This window comes from Engraulis encrasicolus, chromosome 5 (genome assembly GCF_034702125.1).
Source record: "Engraulis encrasicolus isolate BLACKSEA-1 chromosome 5, IST_EnEncr_1.0, whole genome shotgun sequence".
NCBI lineage: Eukaryota > Metazoa > Chordata > Actinopteri > Clupeiformes > Engraulidae > Engraulis > Engraulis encrasicolus.
In genome coordinates, this window is record NC_085861.1 from 6,253,128 (window position 1) to 6,265,627 (window position 12,500).

The window sequence follows — 12,500 nt, forward strand, 5'->3', positions numbered from 1 at the left end:
ATATATACACGTCTGTGTACTCCGAGTCTAAAACCAATATTTCAGTATTTTACTACAGAAAAATACCCTCTTTAGTAAGTAGAACACTGAAGAAAATAAGTTTCTACTGTGTTTCAAGTTGAGTATAGAGTTTTTTTCATAGCAATAGGCTATGCAGTAATGTAATGGTTTTTTGGCAGTGGGGTTTATCTTTGTGTTGTTTTTGTGAAAAAGACATAAAAATCTTTCTGTTTCTGTTTGTGTGTTGTGGGAATGAAGTTTTTCCAACTTATGTCACAGTATCCATGCAATCCAGAACAAAAAAGCCCAAGTTACTGGGAGAAATTAGTTTTACCCTGTGCCCAACAGTGTTTTAATGGGTCTGCAAATGTGTATTGTAGTGACTGTCTGTGTGTGTCATTTGACGACAAAATGAGGTTTTTAGAAGAGAGTACACTGTTTTGAGACAAGACGTGCATTTTTCAGAGGTAGTGAAGAGTTTGGCCCGTTGTGTGTGAGGTTTGGAGATTTGTGTGTAGACCGATTCCGAAAATTGTGTGTAGGCAATCGAGAAAAACTGTAACACCATTCAGCCATCATACATTAGCACAGACAGAGAGAGTGTGAGAGAGTGTGTGTGTGTGTGTGTGTGTGTGTGAGAGAGAGAGAGAGAGAGAGAGAGAGAGAGAGAGAGAGAGAGAGAGAGAGAGGAGAGAGAGAGAAGAGAGAGAGAGAAAGACAGAGGGAGAGAGTGTGTGTGTGTGTGTGTGTGTGTGTGTGTGTGTGTGTGTGTGTGTGGTGTGTGTGTGTGTGTGTGTGTGTGTGTGTGTGAGAGAGAGAGAGAGAGAGAGAGAGAAAGGAGACAGAGAGAGAGACAATAGAAAGAGAAGACAGAGGGGAGAGAGAGAGAGAGAGAGAGAGAGAGAGAGAGAGAGAGAGAGAGAGAGAGAGAGAATAGAAAGGAGACAGAGAGAGAGAGAATAGATAGAAAGAGAAGACAGAGAGGAGAGAGAGGAGAGAGAGAGAGAGAGGGAGGGAGGGAGGGAGAGAGAGAGAGAGAGAGAGAGAGAGAGAGAGAGAGAGAGAGAGAGAGAGAGAGAGAGTGAGTGAGTGAGTGTGTGAGAGAGAGAGAGAGAGAGAGAGAGAGAGAGAGAGAGAGAGAGAGAGAGAGAGAGAGAGAGAGAGAGATGGTGAGGGAGAGAGAGAGAGAGAGAGAGAGAGAGAGAGAGAGAGAGTGTACCTGGAAGACACTTGAGCTCATGTCCGTCATGTCCCAGAGGGCGAAGTCGGTCTCGCGGTCGCCGTTCTCATCAATCTGCACCAATCCTGTCACTCCTATGGAGACAGGGGAGGGGGAGGGGGGAAGAAATGGTAACTAGGGGGGTAAATAATATATAATCTGATGATTGAATCAAATCGCATCGTATCGTGGGGCATTCTTAAAAGTATCGAAAATAATCGAATCGCTGGCCCCTGCCCAAATGGAAAAGTAATTGGAAAAAAGTCGAATCGAATCATATTGTATCGTATCGTGGGGCATTCTTAAGTATTGAAAATAATCGAATCGCATCACATCGAATAATAAGATATCGATATTGAATCGTATCGTCGTGGAGGCTGTGATTTACACCCCAAATGGTAACCATGGTGAACCCCTTTATTTGCACAGAGCCAATGCTATAACCTTACTGTCGGCAAAATTGCAATGACCCAGTCTTACTGTAATCTGTTACTTCGAACTCTTGGTGATGTCATAGCAATGTTGTTATGATGTAGTTGAGTATTTCCAGCAACAATTAGTGAGCAGGCCCATCTGCGCAACACAAACACGCCAACCGTATCTCACTCATTTCGTGAAGTATTCACGAAAAAAATAGAGTAATTTTCGTGGTGCATTCACGTTATTGCCCGCCTTTCGTAAAGTCTTCACGAAAATAATAGATTAATTTTCACGCTGCCTATTCACTTGAATTGCCCGACTGTTGCCTAGCGACCCACTAGTTTGAAGCCTACCGTCACATGGTCATCAAACATTTCAAACAAGCAATTTAGGGTTAGGTTTAGGGTTAAGTAGGGTTAAGGTTAGGGTTAGGTTTAGGTTTAGGTTTAGGGGACATAAGGCGTAAGTACCGAAAGGGCGTCGAATTAGTGAGTCCCGAGTGTATCAGCAGTGTTCTATCAGCACCCCCTCCCCGCCCCTGCAGACGTTTGGATAACCATAGCAGCAGTGGGGCAATTCAAGTGAATAGGCAGCGTGAAAATAAATCTATTACTTTCGTGAAGACTTTACGAAAGGCGGGCAATAACGTGAATGCACCACGAAAATTACTCTATTTTTTTCGTGAAGACTTTATGAAAGGCGTGAGATAGGGCTCAACACGCAGAGAGCGCTCTCTGCGTGCTTGTGAATATTCTCAAACTGTGGGTCAGGGCGAAGGTATTCCAAGAGGGCCTTGAAATCCTTTTCAGTGTGCGTGTGTGTGTGTGTGTGTGTGTTTCTGTGTGTGCGTGTGCATGCGCGCGTGTGTGTGTGTGTGTGTGTTGCTATTGCCGATTTTTTGGTCCTGACTGGACCATCTCTCACCCCTGGGGTGAGTTTCTCAAAAGAGAAGTTGTTAGCCTGTTAGCAACTTCGGTAGTTGCCAATGGGAAAATGCATTGAAAACAACAAAGTAGCTAATGTAGTAAGCAACTTTGGTTTCCAGAGGGATGAATAATAGCTCCATGGGGTGTATGCCTGAGTAGTTGCGTATGTACATGTATGAATAGCCTTTTTTGGTAATTGAATGATAATTAAATAATAGCCATTTCAATTATCCAATCAAAAACCCTCCTGCCTCAAAGAGCCATTGTTGCTAGCTGGGGTAATTGAATAGTACTGTAGGTAGTAGTGTGCTGTACTACCTTGGGCAACAACTTCATAGTGTGTTTATATGCTAATCATGGTGGTAGAAAATATCTTGTCCTATTAATGCTTTGGTTAATTAAGGTAATACAATTATCCCAGCCAGCAACAATGGCTCTTTGTGGCAGAAATGTTTTAATGGATTATTGAAATGGTTATTATTTAATTATAATTCAATTACATAAAAGCTTTTCATCCATGTGCAGCTACTCAGGCATACACCACACCGTTGCTGTTCATATCTCTACCTTTTAGAAACAAATTTATTTAAAATATATAAATCAGTAAAATTGATCAGTTTCCATGAGGACTGTATGAGTTTTATGAGTTAATGAGTTTTATAAAAGACTTAAAAACCAACGTTTAATGATGAAATATCTGTTTATTCAGAAAATAGTTGTTTGAAGAAAAAAAAAAAGATAATTTAAGATTTAACAGAAAGTGGAGAGAGATAGAAGGTTTCTGGTGGTCAGTGACGATGTGGAGGTAGGTACTGTATAATTTAGCCCTCTGGTGAGAGACTGCTGTGGTCATAATACTGGCACTAACATTTCGTCCTATGTGTTGCACCACAGTCTCTAACTATTCATTTTATTATTATTTAAAAATGAGTTAATGAGTTTTGTGAGTTGAGAGGTAGAAGTACTGTATATTTTAGCTCTCTGGTGAGAGACTGCTGTGGCCTCCAGAGAAACGCAGTCTACTCTGTTCCAGCGAAAGGAGAATAGTTTAGTGGAGAATAGTGTCCGAACTGTGCAAATTGGAATCTCACCTATTTCAGTCGGAAAATTTCGGAAGGCACTGACAAGATACACTGACATTTATACACAGACAAGATATACTGACATTTATTTATGAAAATTACCTGCTGGGAGGCTAAGCAGTGCCAGACTGTCTAGTCTAATTGCTGTCGTTAAACACTGCCGCAGTCTCTCTCTCTCTCTCACACACACACACGCACATACACACACGCACACACACACACACACACACACACACACACACACACTGCTGCCACAGACAGCTCTCTCCCCCTTCACTACAACTCTGCTCACTCTCCCTGCACCTGTACAACTCTGTGATAATCCAACAGCAATTAAAGTACACAGTGCAACAGGTAATTGCCAGATGACATACTTCTTATCTTTCAATATTTTTTTTGCGGGGGCTTTTTCAACTTTATTAGGACAGCAGGTAGGATTAAAGGGGCTCTAGGTAGGATTAAAAGTTTAATTAATCACTGTCCCGAGACAGCCGATGGTCATGCGATTCATTAGTGAGACGATGACTCTCGCAACCACTTCCATGGTCCGTTGTCAGAAAACACAGAATGCAACTTTTTGACAGAGCGGTCCGAAGGAGTGTCGTGGCGTGGGAAACACTTTTCATACGAAAAATCCCTTTACATACCGTATTCAGATTTGTATCAACTGCTGGCATTCCGTGATGAAAAAGATTCTCACAGATTTTTTTCAGTACGATGTAGATTTTAAGACAGGCATGTCACGGGCACCTACCTTTACTTGTGCCCCTTCAAAAGTGACACATGAAATCAGTGGGAGAAAGACCTTGTACAACTCTGTGATAATCCAACAGTAACTAAAATACGCAGTGCAATAGATAATTACCAGATGACATACTTCTTATTTCAATATGTTTTTTGCAGTTTTTTCCCCACCTTTATTAGGACAGCACACAGTGAAGAGTGACACATCAAATAATTGGGAGAAAGAGATGGGAGAGGATTGGGAAACGACCTTGGGCCAGAGTCGAATGACAGATGACATACGACCGGCACTAACATTGCATATGTGTTGCACCACACTCTCCAAAGTACGAAAGAGAAGTATTTGAGCACAGTTTTTTCCACAGCAATATAACCTGGATTCCTTTGCACCTTACACATTGCATCTACAATACTGAACATAAACTATACTCATAAACTACACTGATTGTACTTTCTGCTGCTGTGTGTGTGTGTGTGTGTGTGTGTGTGTGTGTGTGTGTGTGTGTGTGTGTGTGTGTGTGTGTGTGTGTGTGTGTGTGTGTGTGTGTGTGTGTGTGTGTGTGTGTGTGTGTGTGTGTGTGTGTGTGTGTGTGTGTGTGTGTGTGTGTGTGTGCGCGCGTGATTATTATCAATCGTTTGTATTATTATCAATGTCCTATCTATATCTTTAGTTTAACTGTACATTGGAGACTGGTCAAACTGCTAACCTTGATTTTTGACAATAAAGCACTTGACTTGACTTGACTATATAGATCATTACACAAATAAGGGCTTCTCTTACTTAAGCTGATGCTTAATGAGATAGCCATTCTATTGTATTATTTGAAAAATGTTTCCAATATCCAGCTTTGCTTCAGCTGTAGTAGTCAAGTCAAGTAGTCAACCCCCTTTCACATTTCCACCATGACATGCCTTTTTGTCCCCCTTTTTTCATTTACTTTCCTTAACTTTACTTTTATTTTTCAGGACATTGCACATTAACGAACATACCTGTATACATACAAACATATATGTAAACGCACCAGATTATAGCACAAAGGCTAATTTCCATCTGTTGTCCAAAATAGGCAGGCAAGATGTTTAAAAGAAAATGTAAATCACATACCATGTATGCATAAAAAAACTGTTATTAACAAAAGGAATAATACACATGCAAGGACATAAAGCATGTTAACAAAAAGAAACTAGAAGAGGCCATTCTCCCACATTGATCGCCTATTGTGGGTTTCAAGGAAGAAGAAAATACTGAATGTCTGGAAATAAAAGCAGTTAACAACAAAATGAAATGTGAAAAACCCAGCATCCTGGCAAACAACACCATTGTGAACCTATTCACAGGCGGCACAGTAGTCTCTCAGCTGTCTTCGTCACTCTGTGCCACAGACTAAGAGGCAATTCTGAGCACAATTTTAATTTCCTGTCAAGATATGGCTGGCTTCTCTCTCTCTCTCTCTCTCTCTCTCTCTCTCTCTCTCTCTCTCTCTCTCTCTCTCTCTCTCTCTCTCTCTTCATCATGCCAACCCAGGTGTAATGGGACACAGGCAATCATGTGACAAGAGGTTGAGACAGACATCACAATGTATCGAGAGGAAATGACTTCTGACATTTAGACCCGCTATGAAAAGCTAAGCTATTAGCGCAGAGGGAAATGTCAAATCCTGTTGGCGCGATAGGGTAGGTCGAGGAGGTGAGAGGAGAGGAGGGGAGAGGGGAGGAGAGCAGAGGAGAGGAGAGGAGAGGAGAGGACAGGAGAGGAGGGGAGAGGGGAGTAGAGGAGAGGAGAGGAGGTTGAGGAGGTCGAGGAGAGCAGAGGAGAGGAGAGGAGAGGAGAGGAGAGCAGAGCAGTGGAGAGGAGGTGAGAGCAGAGGAGGGCAGAGGAGAGGATAGGAGAGGAGAGGAGAGCAGAGGAGAGGAGAGGAGAGGAGAGGAGGTGAGAGGAGAGCAGAGGAGAGGAGAGCAGAGGAGAGGAGAGGAGAGGAGGTGAGAGGAGAGCAGAGGAGAGGAGAGGAGGTGAGAGGAGAGCAGAGGAGATGAGATGAGAGGAGAGGAGGCAGGGTGGTGGGCGGAGGTGCGGCGGGGTCAGTGCGATGGGGACTTGGGTCTGCTGGTCCGGTGCAGGAGAGGTCTACGAGGCCAGAAACTGATTAACTCAAGCTGGGAATACACACCTGACACACTTCAATGGCGGACGCTTCACTTCTCGAAAGACTGAAAAACACAACCTGTGGCTATTAACACAAAGATTAACTCCAGGGGGGATTTCTAGGAAATGTTACAACTGAATGGTGAAATGGAAGTGGTGGGCGGAGAAACCCTAGTGTAGCTGGCCAAGATCAATGCATACTGGAATGGAGGCGGTGAGGCGAACCAGTAGCCAAGTGGCCAGGGCTAGATTAATGCATAGGCTAGATATGGCTGCATCTTAGGGGGCTCCACCTGTCTGGGGGTCCCAATTAGACAAAGTGAGGGAAAATAACACTTATTGACAATTAGATGATGAAATGGAAGTGGTGGGTAGAGAAACCCAAGATGAACACATATACAGTATGTGGGGGCGACGAGGCAGACCAGTAGCTTAGTGGCCAGGGCTGGATTAATGCACAGACTAGATATGTCTGCAGCCTAGGGCCCCCACAGGTTAGATATGGCTACAGCCTAGGGCCCCCATAGGCTAGATATGGCTGCAGCCTAGGGGCCCCACAGGCTAGAATGGCTGCAGCCTAGGGGCCCCACAGGCTAGAATGGCTGCAGCCTAGGGCCCCCATAGGCTATATATGGCTGCAGCCTAGGGCCCCCCACAGGTTAGATATGGCTGCAGCCTAGGGCCCCCCAGAGGTTGGATTTGGCTGCAGCCTAGGGGGCCCCACCTACCAGGGGGGCCCAGATTAGATCAAGTGAGGCAAAAAAAAACAATTATTATACAGCATTGTGACAAGATGTAGAATTAGTCTGCTGTTGAGTTTTCAATCTTGTTAACACTTATTTCTGGCTCGGAATTATGACATCATCATCCACCTAATTTTATTGCGGTATTTGTTCTAAGCGGGGGCCTACAGCAACCTCTAGCCTAGAGGGCCCCATAACTATCTTAATCCGGCCCTGTTAATGGCTGCCCAAGCACGCCATTCATCGCATTTCTTATCTTGCATCTCAACTGCAGTGCTTTTGTTTCCATCGGGCATTAATAACACCCAATTGAACCCTATTCAGTTCTCTGGTGCACGCAGCAGACTGCTAATGCAAGAGGACAAGTGTGTCAGCCATTGCAGAATAGATCACATCATCATGCGTGAATACAGCTGTTATTGATTCCCTTGAGTTATGGCTTCCTTTCCGCAACACTGACAATAATTTCTTTTATCAACACAAAACATCATATCTGCAAAAAAAAAAAAAAAATCGTAATTTACATATAAATGTCAGTGCAACACGAGGTGGTTCTGATTGGATTAGCATGAGTTAAGGCCCCAAAATAGGCAAGAGTGAATTCGAGATACAAAGCTGACAAGGAGAATTTATTCATAGGTGTGTTGTTCACAATAGACGTGGATGATGATTTCAAGGCTGCATTGAAGGGCGGGTGGCTCATTGGATAATGAAGCTACGCCACGGGGAAACATGTTGCAACTCCATCTTTTCCTCCATCTCCTCTTTTAGCTCTCCCGCTCCCTTTTTTACGAGCCCATGTTTTTTTTTTGTTTTTAACATCTCCCACCCTCTTACTTATTCCCTTTGTCCTCCTCCTCCTCCTCCTCCTCCTCCTCCTCCTCCTCCTTCTCAACATACATAAGCGTATTTTTATTTTCAATTTCGTTTTTTTACTTTATTTCCTGCACAATATTATACCGGTAATTAGTTGTATGAAGCATAAATAAATGATATCTTAGACTTATAGGCATTGTAGGGATGGAATAGAATTAAACAGATCAAGCACTTTCAAGCATTTTCAACAAGTACTTAAAAAAAACATTCAGAGCTGAAAGCTGAAAGGAATTATTATAGTATTGAGTTTTGTCCATTAATCAAACACACAATTAATAAAATCAACGCGCTTAGGTTACAACACAAACTCCAAAAGGCCCTGCATTTTGAAGTGATTACCAATCAAAAGAGGCGTGGGAGAGTCTGCGGTGGCAAGCGGTGCTCAAACAGAGAGCCATTAAAACAGCCATGTTAAACTCATAGCAGTTCAAGGGCGACATTTACAGCCTATCTTTATGTGGAGGTGAATTTATATGTGAATGTGTATTCGTATGTCACAGTAAATGGGCCAGACCACTGACGTAATTGCAAAATATTGTAAATTTCTGCTTCCTATTGGAATCGCATCATGTCGGGGTGGATGACAGAAGGTATCAGGAGCATTCATTGTAAATGTTGACAAAGAAAACATTTATTCACAAGTATTAAAGTATAAACCTAGGATACCGTAACCATGAAATCTACTGCAGCAACTGCAGCAAATTTGCAGTGCAAAAAATGTACTTCTTATACTATTTATTTTGACATTCTTGGTTGTTTTTCTCTACAAGTCTGGGGCCGGTTTAAAAGCCGATTTAAAGTGCACTTCACTGCACTATTTGTACGCTGGAGCAGTACCTCAGCACACTTGCAGCACACTGAGTCTGCTAAATTGGCACCGCTTTTGGACAGCTGTAGCCTCTTACTGCAGCTGGGGTCACCGGCGACCCTATTCACTTGCTGAAAATGCTTAACAACATCATAACAACATTGCTATGACATTACAGAGAGCCATAGTGCTGCACTAAAGGATTAAGTGCACCACTAGCCTACTTTGTAAATCATGCTCCAAACACGTTTTTCACACTTTGTAACATGCTTCAGTCGTGTTTATATTGCACTCAACTGTACTACTTCTTTACCTGGCTTGGCTTTGAAGGTCAGTGGCATTGACAGCTGATGGGGAAATTGAGCAGGTATGAATACGTAGCTGAACAGTCCTGTGGTGAAGGCCACACAATGCATATCCAGCTTGAAAAAGCAAGGGGGCCATGATTGACAAATGCCTCATTCACCACACACACTAAATTGCGCCCATTCTTCCGTTGTCAGTTTGAGCCGAGGTCTTTTTTCAGTTGACATCTGCTGTTATTGTAGGTGTGATGATAAAACACGATGAAATTGATTTCTTACTGAGTGCGACAGACAGCTGAATAAACTTGATTGATGACAGGGCGTTTTTTTCTTTTACAAAAGAACCCTTCAAACCCCTGCAGCATGTATTAGCACTGCTTGTGGTGGCTTACACCTCTTTCACACTGCTGCAACTTGTCTGTGTGCGACTGTCGGAATCGAGGCGCGTCGGAATGGCAATGGCCCCCCGCCCCCAATGGCGCCCAAAAGGGAGCAGTGTGGCGGCACGGTACCATGCTCAGGGTACCTCAGTCATGGAGGAGGATGGGGATGAGCACTGGTTAATTACCCCCCACCACCAAGCTGGCGGGTGAGGAGTCGAACCGGCAACCTTTGGGCTACAAGTCTGACGCCCTAACGGCTTACCCATGACTGCCCTATTAGATTACTGACGACATGGAGGACGTCCCGTGCCAGTGCAGCGGGGCACAAGTACTTGTAGCGTAGACGAAATCAAGGAGTGTGTTACAATATGCGACCTTGCCTCCTCCACTTGTGCTTGTGGCCTCGCCCCACCTCCTGGCCCCTATTCCGTGGAGAAAACGATAAAGTTTCCCAGCTGTCAGCCTAGCCACAACAACTTTTGAGGGACTGTTTTTCATTCAACATCCCAACTGCAAATGAGAAGAAGGCTTTACAATTGAGCTTTTGCAAGATATTGAAATATAATGCTGTGGTCAGTGATGTCATCATGACATATTACTTCCTGGTACGAGGAGACAAGCACAAGTGGAGGAGGCAAGGGTGCATATTGTAACGCACTCTAGGGGTTTGGCTCGCCAGTGCAGCGGGGCACAAGCTACGGCATGGAAGCACAGCAGAAATGCGTTTCCCTGCGATGACTTGACACCATGTGACATGGATGTAGAATAGAAGTCGAAGCCACTCCTATCAACAGAGCTGTGGACACAATTTCTAAACAGATTTCAATGTAATTTTGCAGTGAGCAGGCGGACTGTGCAAACAGCAGCAAAATGTGCCATCAAGAACTAGCCCATTAGCACACAAGATCAAAATCTATCCACCTATCGTGAAAAAAAAATCTGTGAAGGACACACACACACAGATGGACACATACACTAATGGAAGACCAGGGCACAGGGAACAGGACACATGTGCTAATTATCAAGATCAGAATAATAATCATTGCAAGAGCCATTTTTGTATTATTTCAGTAATTTGTGTTGTGATTTGTCTCCAAGCCACTAGAGGGCTCTACATGTATTGCAAAATGGGAAAATCTTTAAAAACCCAAGGTGAACTGAAGCACTGGTAGGGTTGATGAGAAGCAAACCGTTTTCGACTGTGTCTGTGAGTGCGTTACAATATGCGACCTTGCCTCCTCCACATGTGCTTGTCTCCTCGTACCAGGAAGGAATATGTCATGATGACATCACTGACAAGAGCATTATATTTCAATATCTTGCAAAAGCTCAATTGTAGAGTCTTTTTCTCATTTGCAATTGGGATGGTGAATGAAAAACAGTCCCTAAAAAGTTGTTGTGGCTAGGCTGACAGCTGGGAAACTTTATCGTTTTTTCTCCACAGAGGGGCCAGGAGGCGGGACGAGGAGACAAGCACAAGTGGAGGAGGCAAGGTGGCATATTGTAACGCAGTCTGTGTGTCTTGAAACTGAAAGTAGACGTGGTTATGGTGAGAAATTGGTTTGTTATTTTGATCATGAGTTATTTGCCGTTGTGACTTGTAGGAAAATAAACCTGGACATCATTTCAAACTTCAACCACAGAATTCTCTGTTAGCTGTTTTTCAAGTGCATCAGGCGCACGTCTTAACAATTCATATCAGCCTCCGGTACATGACTCTACAGGGCTTAGTCACTACAACCATTATAATAATTACCACAAAATAAGCCACGACAGTCATTATTTAATGTAGTGCGCTATCCTGACTAATGGAACCGCTTAGGGGGATATTTTAGGGTCAAAATGGACTGCCTATTAAAATCATGTACTGTATGGAAAACAACTTGAACCCACATTAAAACACCGGAAAAGGAAGACTTTCCACATCTGAAGTATATTTACTTTTCATTTTTAGAAAACCGGATGATTCTTAAATGGAAAAGGAGGCGAATCAAGAGCGAAATGGTACAAGAATATACAATAATACACGTACACTTGCATTACATGGCATACTAAATATTTGCTTGTGTAAGAATATACAATGTACGTATACTTGCATTACATGGTACACTAAGATGCTAAGTCTTTGCTTGTGTAAAACATCTACCATGTCTACCATGAAAAGAACATCAACTGTGTATGTGTCTATACTCTATAGACACTCATCAAAATCACAAAACATGGCACTAATGAATTCAGCATACATACAGTATTTATGTAACCAGCCACGCTGAACAGAAAGACTTTGCAAAAAATCCAGAGAACAGAAAGACTACTGCTGCTGCCGTGTGGGAACAGTACAAGAGGATGGCCAGTGGCTCATCTAGTGCATGAGAATACATTAGTCCAGCCGTTCCCAAACTGGGGGCCGGGACCCCTAAAGGGGGCCGCGGAGGTACTGAAAGAGGGTCGCGGAGAGAAGGGCAGTGTTCGCGCATAAAATTTTGAATACATGCTTTTATATCCTCTCCATACACTGTTCTTATGCAATCTTCCCGTTAATGGGTAATAAACGTATTTAGTTTAGTAGTTTAGCAATAAATATGTTTTTGCTTTTGTAAAATGGGAGGTGGGAGATCGCAATAATATTACCAGGTCCAAAAGTGGGCTCCCCACAGAAAAACTTTGGGATCCACTGCGTTAGCCTCTGGTTTCTCGCTGTCATCGGCAGCTAAGATAGAGCTGTAAGCCCATCGCTAAGTAGCCAACAGAATGGAGAGACACAGGTACTAGGAGGGGAGAGATATCGTGAGCTGGATGACTGATGGGTGACAAGAGGAGGGTGGGAGGATGAGGAGGGTGGGAGGATGAG

General features: G+C 43.4%; 1 protein-coding gene across 1 annotated transcript in view; it reads right to left on the minus strand.

Annotated features, from left to right (window-relative positions):
* Positions 1 to 12,500, minus strand: part of npr1b (natriuretic peptide receptor 1b) — a 133,375-nt gene that overhangs the window by 46,498 nt on the left and 74,377 nt on the right. The window contains exon 7 of the mRNA XM_063198571.1: positions 1,220 to 1,314. Within this exon, the coding sequence (XP_063054641.1) occupies positions 1,220 to 1,314 (95 nt within the window). The remainder of the gene's footprint in view (positions 1 to 1,219; positions 1,315 to 12,500) is intronic.